At 42.3% G+C, this 21,010-nt stretch overlaps 1 protein-coding gene across 1 annotated transcript in view; it reads right to left on the bottom strand.

Moving 5' to 3' along the window:
- ryr2a (ryanodine receptor 2a (cardiac)) overlaps positions 1-21,010 on the bottom strand; it is a gene marked incomplete at its 3' end in the record, with an annotated part of 227,705 nt that overhangs the window by 16,146 nt on the left and 190,549 nt on the right. The window contains exons 82-93 of the mRNA XM_079845576.1: positions 19,892-19,968; positions 18,099-18,172; positions 11,904-11,921; positions 8,436-8,516; positions 7,408-7,496; positions 7,204-7,332; positions 5,887-5,991; positions 5,732-5,813; positions 4,340-5,640; positions 2,046-2,119; positions 1,818-1,962; positions 1,579-1,665 (exon numbers count right to left, since the gene is read on the bottom strand). Coding sequence (XP_079701702.1) covers positions 1,579-1,665; positions 1,818-1,962; positions 2,046-2,119; positions 4,340-5,640; positions 5,732-5,813; positions 5,887-5,991; positions 7,204-7,332; positions 7,408-7,496; positions 8,436-8,516; positions 11,904-11,921; positions 18,099-18,172; positions 19,892-19,968 — 2,262 coding nt within the window. The remainder of the gene's footprint in view (positions 1-1,578; positions 1,666-1,817; positions 1,963-2,045; positions 2,120-4,339; positions 5,641-5,731; positions 5,814-5,886; positions 5,992-7,203; positions 7,333-7,407; positions 7,497-8,435; positions 8,517-11,903; positions 11,922-18,098; positions 18,173-19,891; positions 19,969-21,010) is intronic.

Here is a 21,010-nt window from a genome sequence, read left to right as displayed (position 1 = left end):
GAAGCCTGTAATTTTCATCATAGAATCCACATTGTCTGATTTTTAAAGAATTTATTTGCAAATTATGGTGGAAAATAAGCAAGATTTCAGGCTCTCACAGACCTGTAACTTCTTCTTTAAGAGGCTCCTTAATGGCCCCTGTTTGAACTCATTATCAGTACAAAAGACACCTATCCACAATCTCGAACTGTCAGACTCAAAACTCCACTATGGCCAAGACCAAAGAGCTGTCAAAGGACACTAGAAACAAAATGGTAGACCTGCAGCAGGCTGGGAAGACTGAATCTGCAACAGGTAAGCAGCTCGGTGTGAAGAAATCAACTGTGGGAGCAAGACATACAAGACCACTGATAATCTCCCTCGATCTGAGGCTCCACGCAAGATCTCACCCCAAGGGGTCAAAATGATCACAAGAACGGTGAGCAAAAATCCCAGAACCACAGACCTAGTGAATGACCTGGGACCAAAGTAACAAAGGCTACCATCAGTAACACACTCCACCACCAGGGACTCGAATCCTGCAGTGCCAGACGTGTCCCCCAGCTTAAGCCAGGACATGTCAGGGCCCGTCTGAAGTTTGCTAGAGAGCATTTGGATGATCCAGAAGAGGATTGGGAGAATGTCAGATGAAACCGAAATAGAACTTTTTGGTAAAAACTCAACTTGTCGTGTTTGGAGAAAGAAGAATGCCATATCTACTGTGAAGCATGGGGGGGGGGGGGGCATCATGCTTTGGGGCTGTTTTTCTGCAAAGGGACCAGTACGACTGATCCGTGTAAAGGAAAGAATGAATGGGGCCTTGAGTAAAAACCTCCTTCCATCAGCAAGGACATTGAAGATGAAACGTGGCTGGGTCTTTCAGCATGACTATGATCCCAAACACACCGCCCGGGGAACGAAGGAGTGGCTTCGGAAGAAGCATTTCAAGGTCCTGGAGTGGCCTATCCAGTCTCCAGATCTCAACCCCATAGAAAATCTGTGTTGCCCAGCGGCAGCCCCAAAACATCACTGCTCTAGAGGAGATCTGCATGGAGGAATGGGCCAAACTACCAGCATCAGTGTGTAAAAACCTTGTGGAGACCTACAGAAAACGTTTGACCTCTGTCATTGCCAACAAAGGGTATATAACAGGGGTGTCTAAAGTCGGTCCTGGAGGGCCACTGTCCTGCAGAGTTTAGCTCCAACTTGCCTCAACACCTGTCTGGAAGTTTCTAGTATGCCTAGTAAGACCTTGATTAGCTGGTTCAGGTGTGTTTAATTGGGGTTGGGGCTGAAGGCTGCAGGACAGTGGCCCTCCACGAGTAGGATTGGACACCCCTGGTATATAACAAAGTATTGAGATGAACTTTTGTTATTGAACAAATACTTATTTTCCACCATAATTAGCAAATATATTCTTTAAAAATCAGACAATGTGCTTTTTTTGGATTTGTTTTTCTCATTCTGTCTCTCATAGTTGAAGTGTACCTATGATGAAAATTACAGGCCTCTTTCATCTTTTTAAGTGGGAGAACTTGCACAATTGGTGGCTGACTAAATACTTTTTTGCCCCACTGTGAATGCTGAAGTGTGAAATACCTTGTAAAACAGCAGAATGAAGTTGATTGCAAAGGCCACAAACAAAGCCAACATTCTCATGTTGTAGAAATTTCGTGCAAAATAGTTCTGCAGGAGAAGAGACAGAGATAGCGTGTCAGAGCACATGTGTGTAAAGCACACGCTCCCTCCTGAGAGGGCGGCTCTATGATCCATCTGACATTCTGCATATGTCAGCATGACATTATGAGACACAAACACGAGATCTCGGGGGCTCTGACCAGCAGCTTGCGTTGGTAAGCGATGATCTTCTTCCAGAAGGCCGACTCCTGCAGATCAGGCTCATCTGCTCTGGAGTAGTGCAGTCTGACCTTACGCTTCACCGCTTCCTCATTCTTCTTTTGTGCTTTCTCTACATTTTCCCTTCTTAGAAAGGGGACAAAATCAGAACTCAGAATGCAAATAATATGATGATGGCACAAACACATTTCCATGTCAGCAAGACTTACTCGGCTTTCTCAGGCACTGATTTGGTCTCCTCCACAACTTCATTGTTGTCAGTTGAGGACGAAGAGCCCTTTGTCTGACAGAACCAACAACCAAGGAGTTAAAAGCCCAACAGATTCATGTCATTATTGATACGGACATGCAACATGCAGTGATTGTTATTGCACACAAGTACATGTTCCTGGATCAACATCGTTGTGGAACAACTTCAGGTGTTGGTTTTGGTTTTCATTTCCCTCTGATTTCAGGGATAAGTAAAGATTAGGGGTAGGGATTGGGTTAGGACGTGTTTCCGGACAGGAATGTTCCAGGAACATGTGTTACTTGACTATATCACCACAACTGCAACATATACACATGTACAGAGCATTCGGAAAGTATTCATAGTTTTCCACATTTTGTTATTCCTAAATGGATTAAATTCATTGTCCATAATGACAATGTGAAAGAAGTTTGTTTGAAATCTTTGCAAATTTATTACAAATATAAAACCCATCAGTATTCTCAGCCTTTGCCATGACACTCATTGAGCTCCGGTGCTCCTGTTTCCACTGATCCTCCCTGAGATGTTTCTACAGCTCGACTCGACCTGTGGTCAGTTCAGCTGATTGGACAGGATGTGGAAAGGCACACACCTGTCTATATAAGGTCCCACAGTTAACAGTGCATGAGCACAAACCAAGCCATGAAGGAATCGTCTGGAGACTCCGAGACAGGATTGTATGGAGGCTCAGATCTGGGGAAGGGCACAGAAACATTTCTGAAGGTCCCAATGAGCTCAGTGGCCTCCATCATCCATACATGGAGAAGTTTGGGAGCACCGGGACTCTTCCTAGAGATGCCGCCCGGTCAAACTGAGCGTTAGGGCCTTAGTCAGGAACCCGATGGTCTCTCTGACAGAGCTCCAGCGTTTCTCTGTGGAGAGAGGAGAACCGCTCATCCCCTGGCCAATCCCATCCCTACACTGATCATGCTGGGGGCAGCTCATGCTGTGGGATGTGTTACTGGGAGACTAGACTAGATCGAGGGAAAGATGAATCCTTGATAAAAACCTGCTCCAGAGCGCTCTGCACCTCAGACTGGGGTGAAGGTTCATCTTCCAACAGGACAACGACCCAAAGCTCAGCCAAGAGAACACAGGAGTGGCCGGGACGACTCTGGGAATGTCCTTGAGTGGCCCGGCCGGAGCCCAGATCTGAACCCGATTGAACATCTCTGGAGATCTGAACATGGCCGATGCTCCCCATCCATCCTGATGGAGCTTGAGAAGCAAAGAAGAACAGGAGAAACTGCCCAAAAATAGTGTGCCAAGCTTTAGCCTCAAACTCAGAAAGACCTGAGGCTGTGATTTGAGCCAAAGGAGCTTCAACGGAGTATTGAGATTTCAAACAAACTTCTTTCAAGATAAAATATCTTTTATTTATGGGTTATTGTTGTTAAAGGGATAGTTCACCCAAAAATGAAAATTAGCCCATAATTTACTCACCCTCAAGTCATCCGAGGTGTATATGACATTCTTCTTTCAGACGAATAAAATCTGAGTTATATTATAAAAGTCCAGGCTAATCCAAGCATTAGAATTTGATTCATAGTTGCTCTGTTTTTGAAGTCCATAAAAAGTGCATCTGTCCATCATATAACTGCTCCACGCGGCTCTGGGGTGTTAATAAAGGCCTTCTGAAGCGAATCAATGCGTTTGTGTAAGAAAAATATTCATATTTATAACTTTATCAAGTAAACTTTCGACGACCGCCTTCCGTGGAAAAGTGTTGAATGTTGAAAGTGAAACTCAAGATGTGTTCGTGACGTCATGACGAGCGGACCTGAGCGTTAGTCTTTCGATCGGCTGGGGAACTTTCAACAATTTTTCCATAAATTGAACAAGGAAGGCAGTCGGTCGAAAGTTTACTTTTTAAAGTTTTAAATATGGATATTTTTCTTACACAAACGCATTAATTCGCTTCAGAAGGCCTTTATTAACACCCCAGAGCCGCTGGAGCAGTTATATGACGGACAGATGCACTTTTTATGGACTTCAAAAACAGAGCAACTATGAATCAAATTCTAATGCTTGGATTAGCCTGGACTTTTGTAATATAACTCAGATTTTATTCGTCTGAAAGAAGAATGTCATACACACCTCGGATGACTTGAGGGTGAGTAAATTATGGGCTAATTTTCATTTTTGGGTGAACTATCCCTTTAAGACTGTAACATAACAAAATGTGGAAAAATGTGAAGCACTGTGAATACTTTCCGGGTGCACTGTATGCCCTAACCCCATCAAAACCGTTACCTGTAGTCGTCTGCGGAGTTCGGGCGAGGGTGTGGGTGGCTGTGGGACGGGCGTATTGAGCGTGAGGCTGGCATTTGGATTGTGAGGCATCAGTTTATACTGCCCCCCCTCTCTCTTCAGGTCCAAACCGAATATATCGGACAGGACGTCAGTGTCGTCTGTAGCCAGGGTCAGATCGGCCAGGTCTTCCTCGGGAGAGGTTTTGTCGATGTGTTTCTTCTCGCCCTCTTCCATCTCTCCCCTCACCTCGTCCTGAGTCGGGTCGGGCATGTTGGCCAGGAGCTCCGACACCTTCATGGTCTTGGCGCCCTCCACCAGACTCCCCCCGAGAAAGCTGTTGTACGTGATCCGGAAGAAGCCTCGAGCGACGCTGAAGGCGAAGTGCAGCAGGCCCAGAAGGACGCTCCAATAGAAGGACACCAGCGTGGTCACCAGGTCCTTCACCGTCATCTTCTTGGCTTTCTTCACCTGCTTCTTGAGGCTTTTCATGGACAGCACCTTCATTAGGAGCATCACGTTGTATCGTAGAGCGAAGAGAGCCGTTCGCACGGTGGTGACGGAGAAGAAGCCCATCTCGGGGCTCTCCTCCTCGGGTTTCTCTCTCTCGCTGTCGTCTTTGCTAGCCGATCGCTCGGCGGCGTCGGACATCTGGGCCGCCAACTGCATCTCAAAGATGGTGTCTTCACAGAAGTTGACGAAGAGCTCCATTTTCTCCTTCTCACCACCTTCGTTCACCACGTCGAAGATGAACTGCCGCTTGGACTCCTTGACCTGCGGCTTCTCCCACTGGGTGCGACTGGACTCGCTGATCTCGAAGTACACGCGCTCGATCCGCTTGGCGCTGCCCATGATCTCGATGCGGCCCAGGTACGGCTGGAAATAGTTCAGCACGCTCTCGGCCAGCTCCAGGAAGGTCTGGAGGCGGGAGTCATGGGGCATGTGCTCCGAGAGATTGGTCAGGAGAACAGCCACGTTGAAGCCGATGTCCTTCGCCGGCTCGTGGAAGCGCTCGACGAACTCCTCGTAGTCCAAGAGCTCATTCTCATCCGTTTCCGCACAGGAGAGCAGGAACTCTGTCTCGGATTGGGTGTAATGTTTATGGCTCTCCATGGCCTTGTGGAAGTCCCTCTTGGAGATGACGCCTTTGCCATCGGGGTCGTACTCTTTGAAGGCATCAGACGACGTCAGATCTTTCAGTTTGAGAAACATGTCAAAGAACTTCAGAATCATCTCCACGTTGTTTGAGGACTCCACCAACATGTCCACCATTTGCTTTCCAATGGTGCCATTCACAACATTTCCTAAAACAAAGGGAAGATGATTAGGGTAATTTGTCCTCCTGATCGTTACTAGTCAAGTTACTAATCAATCAATCAATCAAAGTGAACTGACCCTCCAACATGGACAAGAGCATCACAACCATATCCTTCTGAAGATCCATGAGCTCCTTCAACAGCTCGATTTGGCTTGAATCCTGCAGCATGAATAGTTTCACAGTAACTAAACTGGGTAACTAAGGTTTGTTGAGTATCATTGTAGATGTTTACCTGAGACAGCTTCATCTGCATATGTGCAAAAACATGCAGGAAACCAACAACTGCGTCCCACAGGCGACTGTGAGCCAGGCTCTGCTGATTCCCTGTGCAAGGGCCCTAAAACCACACAAGGATTATAGAGAATATTAAAGGCCATAAGGTATATCTTGATAGCCCTATGTGCAAGAATCACTCCTTCATTCCCGCTCTTTAAAAGATATGTTTTTTTCACTCTGGAAACTGGAAGGGAATAGGCTGCATTGGCTCACTTTATATGAATGAGCAATTTCTGTCATTTAAAGAGCTCCAATCAAAGTTTGAGCTACCAAATTCAAATGCAAATCAGAGACTATGTCAGAAAGTATTTCCCCGACTTTTAACAATTTAAAAAGCACGAGAAAATAAACAGATTTAAAGACGGTAACTCCAAAGCGGTGTCATATTTCTATAATATATTAATTGATCTGTTGGATAGCGACACAACTACAATTAGGAGAACATGGGAGGAGGATTTAGGTTTCGCTATTGAGGATGCAAAATGGGAGGAATGCCTACAAAGTATACATGATTGTTCGATTAATACTAGACGCAACTTAATCCAATTCAAATCCTTACATCGAGGTATACATGTGTAAAACCAAATTGCATAAGATTTACCCTGAAGTATCACCGCTATGTATTAAATGCAAGGTTGCAGAGGGTACACTTCTACATTCACTATGGACATGTCGCAACCTTCACAAGTACTGGACTGATATTTTTGACTTACTTTCGAAAGTGTATAAAAAAAGAGATCGCTCCAGATCCGATGATTGCCATTTTTTGGGGTGATTTCAGTACCTTCTTTCAGTAAATTTGAAAAACAGGGTATTTCTTTATTTATGGTTCTTGCAAAAAGACTGATTCTTCAGAAGTGGAAACTGGATTTTGTTCCAACATTTGATGTGCTGCAGAGTGAACTAGTGAACATTATTCATATTGAGAAGTTACGATTTATCAATAACGACAAGCTGGAAATATTTAGGAAAATATGGAAGCCTGTATTAGATCATTTTGGAATATGATAATACTGGGTCTTATACGTCATTACATATTTGTTACTCATCTGATCTTATCACTGTGATCTGTCTGGAACTCCTCTATTCTATGTATCAGGAATACTTATCTGTAACTAGAGTTGCTTCACTTTTATGTATTTGGTATACCGTGCTATTGTTTCCTCTGTTCGGTAAAACCAAAGTAAAATAAAAAAATAGTTTTAAGGATTATAGGGATGCCTGGATGGCGTCCCCGTCGTGGGAATGACGCGCAGTGGAGCGATCGCTGTACCTGAATGTACTCTGTGAGAGTGTTGAAGACTTGTTTGGCTACATTGATTGCTTTGGAGAAGTTCCGCTGGCCTTGTTCATCGATGACGTCCTTCCCAGAATAGTACCAGTAGAAATCACTGATGGACTCCTGAGGACACGCAGAGCACACGTGTGTCAGATGTGTGTTATCAGAGCGTGACGTGTTCACGGAGGAAGCGCTCACCTGGACTCTCAGCAGATAATCCACCGTAGATATGATGATGTTGACCGTTGTGTTGTTACCCGTCTGCGTTCGCAGGTAGTTCTGAAAATCTGATGTATGGACACACAATTATTGTCATTAGCGTTATCTGGGCAAAGCAACTTCATACTGTACATGAAGGGCGTGATTAATAACTGTAGGTCACCAAATCACTGTAAATGTGGTTACTAGGAGCACTAGCAGGTGTGTAACGTCTGCCTTTCATGATCAATTCCTGATGGACAAAATCTCTCGCTACATTTTTCATAATAATTTTTTTGACTCTTTAGTGAAAATTTTCACTTTTGATACAGCAGTTTTCAAACTGAGGGCTAGGGGTCTGGAAAAAAATGCAAAAACTGTACAAAAAAAAATAGATTAAACTAAAATAAATTTGATTAAAATGAAAAATGTATTAAATAAATGAATACCTTTGATTAAAATGAATAAATTAATGATAAATAAAAAATACAATTTAATGTAAATAATTTTTTTAAATTAAAATTAAACAAATTAAACGTGATTAAAATAAATAAATGTGGCAATTTTTTTTTTTAAATAAATAATAAATTAATAAATGTAACTAAAATGAATCAATTGATTAAAATAAATACATAAATACAATTAAAATAAAAAAAATAAAAAATGATAAAAATAAATTTGATTAAAATAAAAAATAATGACTAAAATTATTCAAATAAATAAATAAAATTTTATTTTAAATAATAATACCTCTAACAGTACAACACTATGGTTAGAAGAAGAAAAATGCAAAGATGTAACATAATAGAAACTAAATATTTTCCGAATAATATTATACACACATTTATAATATTAATTTTACACTGTAATAACACTTTAATTTGGTCTTAATAAATATAGAGTTGCCCTTTAAATTGGAGGATGCATGAGGATGATCATGTTTTGTGGGCCCCTGATTTGAAGCACACACACACACACACACACACACACACACGCAGTACGGATGTGGAGTGACAGGTGAGACGCACCTGAGTTGTGTCCCTCACAGAGCAGCTGGAGGAAGCGGAAGAGGTCGCAGGTGAACTCGTCGTCTTGCATGACCTTCTCACCTGCGCGGCAGCAGAGTCAGACGTTAGAGCCGCAGGACACACACACACACACACACACACTGTAAATGAGCTCGGGTCCTCAGACGTCTGCGGTCAGAGGTCACAGGTCAGATCCCTACAGTCGTACGGCAGCATCGGAGCCGGTCTCATATTTGGTGAAGTTTGCATTATTACGATGAGGATTTCAGTAAAGGAATATTATGTTTATATTGGGGAGTATATCTGTAAATATGCTGAGATCATCATCAGTCATATACGGCAGAGCTGGTACCCGTGAGAGATCTGACGGGGTCACCTGACCCAGGGCGAGACGTCTGCAGACACAGAGCAGGACATGAGGTCACAGTATCTGTGCTCTAAACATCAGCCTCACTATGAGAAAACCTCCAGAAACACACACACACAGACACACTGTTCTCACACGCCAACCTGAAAGTGCTTCAGCTCATCTGAGGGATTCTGTTCCGTACATTGACAGCAGGGTGTTCATAATCTATATAATTATTACTGAGAACAGTCCAATCAGAGTAGCTGTCTATGCAGAGCGGAGGACAAGCGCACTTTCAGCTGAGCGCCGCATGCACAGAGACAGAAGGACATCTACTACAACCATATCTGTGGTTTGGTTACACTTCCTCTGGTCCATCAGACGTCAAACTGAACAGAAATGCAGATGAATGATACGATAGAAACACGACACTGATCTCCACAGAAACAATCAACAGAGACAGCCTGACCAGAAACAAAAAGAAGAAGAGTGAAGGAAACGACTGGAACGACAGCACACAACACAACTCGACAGCTCAGACCCATCAGGGAGGAAGAGGAAGAGGAGACTGGGGCATCATCATCATCATCATCATCATCATCATCATCCTCTCAGAGCAGCTCCACCACAACAAACCACGGAGACACACGCTCATAACCAAACCCCCAGCCGCTGACCATAAGGGGAGGAGCTACAGGCTACAGATCCGCCCACAGAGACGCACGGTGACCGAAGGGGAGGAGCTACAGGCTACAGATCCGCCCACAGAGACGCACGTGACCGAAGGGGAGGAGCTACAGGCTACAGATCCGCCCACAGAGACGCACGTGACCGAAGGGGAGGAGCTACAGGCTACAGATCCGCCCACAGAGACGCACGGTGACCGAAGGGGAGGAGCTACAGGCTACAGATCCGCCCACAGAGACGCACGGTGACCGAAGGGGAGGAGCTACAGGCTACAGATCCACTCACAGAGACGCACTTGACCGAAGGGGAGGAGCTACAGGCTACAGATCCACCCACAGAGACGCACGGTGACCGAAGGGGAGGAGCTACAGGCTACAGATCCACCCACAGAGACGCACGGTGACCGGAAGGGGAGGAGCTACAGGCTACAGATCCACCCACAGAGACGCACGGTGACCGGAAGGGGAGGAGCTACAGGCTACAGATCCACCCACAGAGACGCACGGTGACCGGAAGGGGAGGAGCTACAGATCCACTCACAGAGATGCACGGTGACCGGAAGGGGAGGAGCTACAGGCTACAGATCCACCCACAGAGACGCACGGTGACCGGAAGGGGAGGAGCTACAGGCTACAGATCCACTCACAGAGACGCACGGTGACCGGAAGGGGAGGAGCTACAGGCTACAGATCCACCCACAGAGACGCACGGTGACCGGAAGGGGAGGAGCTACAGGCTACAGATCCACCCACAGAGACGCACGGTGACCGGAAGGGGAGGAGCTACAGGCTACAGATCCACTCACAGAGACCGGAAGGGGAGGAGCTACAGGCTACAGATCCACCCACAGAGACGCACGGTGACCGGAAGGGGAGGAGCTACAGGCTACAGATCCACCCACAGAGATGCACGGTGACCGGAAGGGGAGGAGCTACAGGCTACTGATCCACTCACAGAGACGCACGGTGACCGGAAGGGGAGGAGCTACAGGCTACAGATCCACCCACAGAGATGCACGGTGACCAGAAGGGGAGGAGCTACAGGCTACAGATCCACTCACAGAGATGCACGGTGACCAGAAGGGGAGGAGCTACAGGCTACTGATCCACTCACAGAGATGCACGGTGACCAGAAGGGGAGGAGCTACAGGCTACAGATCCACTCACAGAGACCGGAAGGGGAGGAGCTACAGGCTACAGATCCACTCACAGAGACCGGAAGGGGAGGAGCTACAGGCTACTGATCCACTCACAGAGACGCACGGTGACCGGAAGGGGAGGAGCTACAGGCTACAGATCCACTCACAGAGATGCACGGTGACCAGAAGGGGAGGAGCTACAGGCTACTGATCCACTCACAGAGACGCACGGTGACCGGAAGGGGAGGAGCTACAGGCTACAGATCCACTCACAGAGACCGGAAGGGGAGGAGCTACAGGCTACAGATCCACTCACAGAGACCGGAAGGGGAGGAGCTACAGGCTACAGATCCATTCACAGAGAAGCACGTGACCGAAGGGGAGGAGCTACAGGCTATAGATCCACTCACAGAGACCGGAAGGGGAGGAGCTACAGGCTATAGATCCACTCACAGAGACCGGAAGGGGAGGAGCTACAGGCTACACGGCTGCGTTTGATAGGCTGTGACAGTCTACAGGTGTTTCTGCAACTACTGACACGAACACTTCATTTTTTTTACTACACTTCAAATGCCTTTATTAACTCCTATCTCAGACTGTCATCATATCATACAAATATTACCCTAAATTATAAGAATTATTCCTCTAAAATAATAAAACAAAATTCTGCAAAAATAATAAAAATTATCACTATAAAAATAAAGTCCTCAATAAAAATAATGCTCTAAAATAATAAAAAATAATCCTCTAAATGTAATAAAAAATATAACATATCTAACAAATAAAAAATAAAACGTATTACTCTAAAAAAATAATAAAACGAAATATGCAAAAATAATAAAAAATCCATAATACAAATATAACATATCTATCTAAAAAATTGAAAAAAAAACATATTACTGTAAAACAAAATAAATATTCCTATAAAATAATAATAATCTAAACAGATTCGATTTCTAATCAAGCTTTAATTCTGTCCAAAGATGTGAATAGTGTTATTATTTAATGTTATTAAAGGCTATATGAAATGCTAGCTACTAGCTAAATTAGCGCTCATTTTATTCGGACAATATTTAAAATGTAATTTCCAGCAGAGAACGAGTGATGACGTGCCCATAGTTGAAGAAACACCTCGAATATGAGCTTTACACGTCTATCGCTCGCGAGTCGGAGTCCCAGCTCAAAGCCAGCGCGTGATTGGCTAGAGCTCTGGCGGGGGCGGGGCAGAGGGAAGGTGTTGGGCTCAGGGTCACACACAGCGAAACCACAGCGAAACGGCAGAAGGCATAATTACCACGCTCATGAGTGATGACTGAGAGGGGGAAGACGGGACGTTAACCCAACAAAAGAAGAAGGAAAAAAGGAAAGAAAAAAGTGAGAGGTCATACAGGTCACAAGGTCAGTCGTTGTTGGCTTTGGATTCAATCAGCACCATTCTGACCAATCACACGGTTCACAGCCAATCAGAACACAGCTGCACACGGGCCAATCAGAGTCCGGGCAGCTTTGATGAACGCGTGTCTGACTGGAGCAGAGATGAGGCTGATTGAGTCCAAACCTGAGTGAATAAAGTGCAGAACTGTTTAGAGAGGGAAGAATGACAAAAAAAGACAAAATTCAGAGAGAAATGAAGAATCAGAGAAACACTTGCAGGTTAAAGGACTAGTGCAGACGAACTGAAGCGCCCGTCCGAGCGACCTTCTTTAATCAGTGGAACATGAACACCATTCCCATGATCCTCTGCAGTTTCTTCACGTGATCATGTGACTCGATGATGATGAGCGGCTGTTGTCAGGCAGATTTTGTTGTTGTTGAATTGACCAATTATAAATGTAGGAAAGAATGACACCAGTAGGTGGCGGCAGGTGACCGTCTGAATGAGTGAGTCATTGAGTCGATTCATTCAAATGGCTGATTCGTTCAGGAATGATTCAGTTGTTTACGACTTGAATCTTTGACTCTACTTATTCGTTCAGGAATAATTCAGTTGTTTAAGACTTGAATCTTTGACTCGACTGATTTGTTCAGGAATGATTCAGTTGTTTACGACTTGAATCTTTGACTCGACTGATTCGTTCAGGAATGATTCAGTTGTTTACGACTTGAATCTTTGACTCGACTTATTCGTTCAGGAATGATTCAGCTGTTTACGACTTGAATCTTTGACTCGACTGATTCGTTCAGGAATGATTCAGTTGTTTACGACTTGAATCTTTGACTCGACTGATTCGTTCAGGAATGATTCAGTTGTTTACGACTTGAATCTTTGACTCGACTGATTCGTTCAGGAATGATTCAGTTGTTTACGACTTGAATCTTTGACTCGACTGATTCGTTCAGGAATGATTCAGTTGTTTACGACTTGAATCTTTGACTCGACTGATTCGTTCAGGAATGATTCAGTTGTTTACGACTTGAATCTTTGACTCGACTGATTCGTTCAGGAATGATTCAGTTGTTTACGACTTGAATCTTTGACTCGACTGATTCGTTCAGGAATGATTCAGTTGTTTACGACTTGAATCTTTGACTCGACTGATTCGTTCAGGAATGATTCAGTTGTTTACGACTTGAATCTTTGACTCGACTGATTCGTTCAGGAATGATTCAGTTGTTTACGACTTGAATCTTTGACTCGACTGATTCGTTCAGGAATGATTCAGTTGTTTATGAATGGGTCATTGAATCTTTGACTCGACTGATTCGTTCAGGAATGATTCAGTTGTTTACGACTTGAATATTTGACTCGACTGATTCGTTCAGGAATGATTCAGTAGTTTACGACTTGAATCTTTTACCTGACTGATTCGTTCAGGAATGATTCAGTTGTTAACGACTTGAATCTTGGACTCGACTGATTCGTTCAGGAATGATTCAGTTGTTTACGACTTGAATCTTTGACTCGACTGATTCTTTCAGGAATGATTCAGTTGTTTATGAATGGGTCATTGAATCTTTGACTCGACTGATTCGTTCCAAACACTGAATCATTCGGTCATGATATACTGTGAGATGTGCTGTGATCTTTGTTTGGAACAATTCTTTTTGCTGCTGAAACAGAACAAAAACACTCAGTATTGCGTCTAAAATTTAAGTGACGTAATATGAATGATTTGTTTATTGAGCTGTCGTATGAAGCCAGTGTCACATGTTCAGTCGTGATGTATTCAGAGCTCTTGGTCGTGTGATGTTGCTTCACTGCATCATATGTTATAAACAGTGTTGGGGAGTAACGGAATACATGTACCGGCGTTACGTATTCAGAATACAAATATTGAGTAACTGTATTCCGTTACAGTTACAATTTAAATAGTTGGTATTTAGAATACAGTTACATTGTTGAAATCAATGGATTACATTACGATACTTCTCGGTTTCACAAGTTTATTCACTCTCTAAATAAATTAAGACATGCATTTCCCAGAACGTGCGGTTTGCTTGATCAGTCACAACAAAGTCGGAAGAGGAGCAGCGGGAGCTAGAGGTGGACAGAGAACAACAGAGCCAGCGCAAGAACGCGTCTCTATCTGGGAAATTCAAACAACATTTCACATTAAAGAAAGAGAAGAAGGAAATATAACTGCAGTGTGTGAGTGAAGAGCGGCTCAGTTATAAACGCTGCTCCGTCTGAAAGCACTGCGAGTTTGAGTCGCTTATAACGTGAGTTTAAAAAACCATCACGCGTCAAATATCTTCACCAACTAGTAAAACGAAGCGTTCAGAAACCTGTCCAACAAAAGACAACGTTTAAAGGTCCCATGGCATGAAATGTTCATTTTATGAGGTTTTTCAACATTAATATGAGTTCCCCTCGCCTGTATATTGTCCCCAAGTGGCTAGAAATATTGATGGGTGTAAAGCTTTTAAAGTTTTCTCAAAGGCAGAGAAAGTTTCTCAGTGTTTGGATGTACAAATGAAAACAGTCTTTGTTCAGTTCCTTCTGATCTGTGATCAGTGATTTCTGATGTGTAGCTAATTATTCAAGTTCACACAGAACGCTATTATTCATGCTGCGGCTTCTCTCTCTCCCGACAGAGCGGTGTTTTCGTTTTTTCTATCTTGTGAGTCAATGTTTTTGTACGTCCTTGTCGCGTCTATCTGTTCTAAAATGTGCAAACAGTCGTGAGTTTCTGCTCAACATCAGCAGAGCCACATCTTTAGAGATAAACCTCACACATGCCGAAGCTCGGCCTTCATCATCCCCGACCCCCAGTACTGCATCTGGCCCACAGCGGAGGCACCAAACGCGGCCAGAGATTAAGCAGAAGGGGGGTAAGCGTGAGGGTATCCGGGCTAGGCTAGCCAGCTTTCCCCACCATAAACTGATTACATTCGATTACTGCTGTTGTGTCTTTGTTTGCGCTGTGGACTCAATGCACTGACGCTTTTCATATGATAGGAAAACATCTAAAAAATAATGCTATAATCAACACTTACTCATAACTCGTTCATCTCCACAGCTGTAATGGTTCATTACATGAGTTACAGAGTTGGTAATAATGATGAAGACGGACTCGGCGTGACTGGAACTCGTGTTTATTCAGAACTCTCAGATACAAACACAATAAACTCATAGCGCTGACAGCACAGCTCTCACTACTCAGCACAATATCACTCTGTTAGCAATCGCTCCGTCTCTGGTCCATTGATGTCCGGTTCGCGAACGAATCATTCTTTTGAACCGGCTCTTTTTAGTGAACCGGTTCGTTTTAGTAAACCGGTCGAACCAGTTCACCAAATCGGACTGAATCGTTCTAAACGGTTTGCGTCTCGAGTCAGCGCTGATCCGTCATTTACTAAAGTTACTAACTTTCTGACATGAGTGACAGTCTCTCCGACTAGAAATAAACTAATAACCTGAAGTATATGCTGTAACTACAACAGTTCACTGAACTGAGACGTGCTGAGAGAACTGATGAGAAGTGAACTCAGGTCCATCCGTCTCTCTGGCAGCAGCTCGTGCCTCGTAGACCTCATTAAACCACGCCCCCTCCGCTACGAAATCTAATACTCATTTCAAATGCAAAGATGTCAGCCAATCACAACAGTGGGCGTATCCACTGAAGTCTCACAGCAGACACGCCCCTTAAAACAGGGCATTCAGTCAGAGGGCAAACAGCAGTATAGAATAAATGCCTTTTATTTCTAAATTATGACATTTTATGATGTAAAAATCATACTAACAATATAAGTACACCTCAGAATACATTATAAAATAAAATAAAAAATCCATGCCATAGGACCTTTTTAACTCACTCCATATCGTCGGTCGAGTGTGTGTGAGCTGATGTGGCTTCTTATCACAGAATGAGGCAGACAATGCATTATTTTATAGTATTATAGTGATAAAGTTTATGTCAATCAGCACTTTATTATTATGAAAATATTCGAGAAGGCTTGAAGAACTAAAAAGCGTTTCTATATTTTATTATATCTCTTTACATAAATATTATTTTCTACTTAAAAATTATAATTTTGCTATTTTACTCACCCAACTAATGACTGGCTTTCTGATAGGTTACACACACTCACAATCCATCACGGAGCTGATCAGTTTTGATCTTGCACTTGTTCTTTAAACGTTCTTTCGTGTAGTTCACACAACCTTACAATATTTCAATAACATCATTTATGTTGTAGCCTATGCTTTGCTCAACAGAAAGTGAATTGTGCGTTCGGTCTGAGTGTTGATCCCGTTTTCTTGTTCTTGATTTGTTGTTCTTCTGTGTTTTAATAAATGTGTGTTATCAGAATCACTTCATTCTTTCATTTGTTTGACATTATGGCTAATTATAGGCAAGAATCACTCTCAGGTCTTTTAGTTATTGATGTGTTAATCAGGACACTTGTCCGGTCGAGCAGGTGAAGTTCTCTTTCTCTTGCCCCTTCAAAAGATCCACTTGTCCTGGACCACATATAAAGATGGTTTGTGTTCCACTGAAGAAAGAAGCTCTCGCCGGTTTAGAGTCAATGACAGAGCGATCACGTTTGGGTGAACTATCCCTTTAAAAGTCATGTTAATAACACAGCAAACATAAAGAAACCTGGAGAAGAACTCAAGGAATATAAACTCATGCTTCATCTTTGAGACTCAAATGAAATGAGGTTTTCTGGCCACTGATGAAGGACAGACATCAGCACATGTTAGAGTCTGACCACTCATCGCCATCATACACTCGCACACAAACACAAAGGAGAAAATAACTCCGTCTGACAGAGATGGATTCTGGGATACGTGCGCTCAACACAGAAGTAGAACACTGCAAAAAAAGCTTTTCTTACTTAGTATTTTTGTCTTGTTTTCAGTCTGAATATATAAAAAATATTACATTAAGAAGCATTTACTAGACAAGCAAAACATTTTGTCTTGTTTTGGTGGAAAATAACTCAAAATAATCTGCCAATGCGGTAAGGAAAATAATCTTAATTCAAACAGAAAACAAGATTATTTTGTTTACCCCATTGGCAGATTATTTAGCTTATTTTAAGCAAAAACTCCCTTCATTTTGAGTTATTTTCCCCCAAAACAAGACAAAAACATCTGCTTGTCTACACTCAAAAAAATATTAACAATATATAAATAGCCAACATTACCAGATATTCTCTTGGATTCCCTTGCCATAACAAATGTGCTTTATAAACACACAGTTAAAGGAGCTAGAGAAAAAAGTTAAAGAGTTAAGAGCCCAACTAAAGCAGACACTGATCACCAGCATGGTGACTTCAAACAAAACTATAAACAGAAAATTACAGAAATAAAGTCAGTCTGGTTAGTAATGCGTGAAGTTGGTAATGCTGTTTGTGAAGCTGTTTAATCCTCATCTACTGATATCTTCAGAGATTTAATGTCTTCTTTTATCTTCAGTTGATTTCATCTAAGGCTGTGGCTGAAGTCAGTTGTAGTTCTTGTGTTTCTCTTTCCGTCAGTGATTCTGCTCATTATCATCAGGTGTTCATCATTAATTCTCAATCATCACTCAATTATCTCATTAACTTGAACACTGCTTCAATGGTACTTTATCTCAGTAGTGTGCACTAGGCTGTGTTAATTTATCATGGGCATCTGTGTACCATTACATAAAACTTACCTATTTCATTTACGTTTGACTGACAAATATGAATCACATTAAGTTTATTTGTTTGTTTATGTTAAAACTATGTAGTCCAAATGGATGGGAAATTGTAATGTAATTCAAATACATAAAACTTATACTTAGACCAAAATATTTTTTTGAGTGTAGTAAATGCTTCTTAATGTAAGATTGTTTAGATATTTGGACTGAAAACAAGACAAAAATACTAAGTAAGAAAAGCATTTTTTGCAGTGTCTTTTAAAATCGATAACTCGACTAAACTAACACAGAAATGGCACGATAAACCAAGTGGAATGAACATGACGAGTTCATGCCTGGATAAATTCCCCGTTATATCACATGACACAGATCACGCTATCATCATAGTTATGGATTAGTGTTGATGTAAATCATACCTGAGCCTTCCTCCGTCACCATCCCCAGACCTTCGGCTTTATTCTGCCGCTCAAACGCGTTCAGATCCAGAACACTGGAGCACAAACAGCCAGCACTGATGAATTTAGCACTCAACTCAACTGAGCTGGATCATGTGTTCTGTGGAGTTTGAGTGTGTTTGCAGGAGTAGCCGCGTTTCCATTACAGATTTGCGCAAAACTTTCGCGATATTTTCTAAAAGTCGATAAAAAAATATTGCGAAATGACAGCGTTTCCATTAACTGATGTTATGCGACTAAAACAATTTTTTTCCTCTTGTGATAAATCATTCCAAAAATTATGCTACGTATGTTGTTAGGTTTATGTAGCCTATATCCCAGCCACCGCACGCCGTTATTTTAATGGAAAGAGACGTGTGTGTTATAGCACCGATGGCCAGGAAAGCACCTTATACTTGAGCGGCACATATGAGGTGTTAGATAAATTGTGGTATTTTATATTCTGTTGTTTTTTATGAGTTTAATAAAGAACTCGTCTTCTGTCCAAACATATCATCATCTGTAAAGAATTATCGACTTTTACGTATGCAGGTTATTGTGACGCATTGCCACATACAGAGACGGGCGAAAAGTTTGAATCTTCATGGTGGTAACTCAAAGGTTTTTTTTACCACTTCGTTATTTTGGCTTGGAATTTCGTTTGTTGGAAATATAAACTGAATTTAGAAATGCTTTTGAAATGAAAAACTTTGCGTTTAATAAACAAAATATATTTTTGAAATGAAGACAGCGTTTGGAGTGGAGTGCAAAATAATCTGTTCCCTGAGTCCACAGGCTTTGCTTGTGAGTGTACACAAATAAAAGTAGACAGTTTACTGTTTATAATTATGTCTTGCACTTAGCCTATCTGTATGGCTAAAAATGACGGAGTATTGTGAGTTTCCGCTGGAAATGGAATAAGGAAAAAATCCATCAAAAGGCACAGACGACTTCGTTGGACAGAGGGTTAAAGAAAACGTATAGCCTATTTAGTTTCATATAGTTAGGCTATGTCTAAATATTATAATCTTTTAATTTCATATGTTGATTATGAAAAGTGAGCAGCATGAGTAAAGCACATAATCAGATGTCTGGAGACATTTTGTGAATTGTGTTTTCTAGAAAGTTCTTTCTTTAAAATTAATTTCGTTTTGTATAAATTGTTTTTTAATTTTGATCAATGTTTAATCAACTATTTGGCTGTATATTTAATAAATAAGAAGCAAACCAAGATCGTCGGGAATCATTGACGTGCGTAACTGGCCTGTTTCCTCAGTCTTTGAGCAAGGCTGAAACTATATTTCTGTTTTAATACATTTCTTGAATATATGTCTTAATTACAGTAGACCTATAGATAGTTATGATATTTGTGGTTGCACCAGGGTCCGTCATTATAAAGTTATGCCACTTTCCTTATTAGGAGAAAATATAACGACATAAGATCTCGTTATTAGACATACTTGAGTGGAAAAAAATTATATGTAGGCCCTATGTGAGAGCAATGCGTGACCGGACCAGATGACCTGTAAATGCGGAAAAACTGTTTCCATTGCAGTTTTGCGAAAATTTCCTTTTTCGAATTGCCTGAAAAACCACCTCATGCGAGCGTTAAAAACTTTTTTGCGATATATGGGAGTTTTTGCGAAATTGACGCGTTTCCATTGGGCGTATTTTCAATTCGCAATTTCAATTTGCGCAATTTGAAGGGTAATGGAAACGCGGCTAGTGAAGCGGTCGTGTTGTGTAAAGCGCTATAGTCGTTATTATATCAGTACCTGCACGACTGCATGAGTCCCGCCAGACCCTGGAAAAACCCAACGTCCCGTTTGTCTTTCAGGTAGTCCAGCATTTTCTGCACAACAAAAAGCAGATCGAACACGTCAAACACAATAGACTGTAAAAAAATATGGATGTAGCGTCCGTGACGTCACTCAGAGATTTCTAAAGAGCATTTCTGAAGCCTAAAGTCGGCCATTTTGGCAGCGCGTCACTCCTGGATAACTAAAAATGGGCAAAGAGGCGGAACATGGGCGGAGCTGAGGGGCCTGGATGCTGAAACCACGCCCACCTAGCTCGACCATAGAGACAGTCCAACCCTCTCCATTGACTTTGTATTGTGTGAATCGCCTCCTTGTCATTTCTGACTTTAAAACTAAAAACAGAACAGGATGTGTGACAGGATATACAAGCTCAACAACACAGAACTACATTTTTATAAGATACCCAACCGTAAAAGCCAGCCTTTAAGGAGACGAAAGTGGAGACTAATAAGTCGTGAAGCTTCAGCTGGAAGAATGGGTACATTTTGGGATCCTGACACTCAGTAAACACTGTCAAATCAAGTCAAATCTCCAAATGTCAGTTGTATATATGATATTTCCTGTCTCTGATGACGTTCTCCTCCAGTGTGTGTAGTTCTCAGTGTCATATAACATGTTTCGCTCTGTCTCGATTGCCTGAATCCACTTTTGTGTCGTTAAACGCTCGTTTTTTGGGTCAACAGCTTATAAAAACTTCTGCTTCTGTGTTGTTGAGCTTGTTTGCTGTACACCTCAGATCCTCGGGTTAAAGAGCATCTCACCATTTACAAACAGTTGGAAACATTTGGGATATTGTAAGTAATATATAACACTGGCCTAGTGGTGTTTGGATATTTCAATGAAAAAATGTTACATAGTGCAGCTTTAATATAATTTAAACGGATGAGTTTAACCCTCACAGTCGTCATGAAGGGCAACATTAGCCGTATAGACCAAAAGCACAGTTTGCCTCAGACTGTAAACATGTGTTCTTCTGCTGTAGAGTTGGGCCTTTTAACATGAGAGACACAGATTAGACTCCCTTCTAGTGGCCACTCGATGAACTGCAGTTTAGTGACCAAACCGCAGCTGTAA

The sequence above is a fragment of the Gobio gobio genome (genome assembly GCF_949357685.1).
Source record: "Gobio gobio genome assembly, chromosome: 20".
NCBI classification, from domain to species: domain Eukaryota; kingdom Metazoa; phylum Chordata; class Actinopteri; order Cypriniformes; family Gobionidae; genus Gobio; species Gobio gobio.
This window is presented reverse-complemented; position numbering and strand designations above follow the sequence as displayed.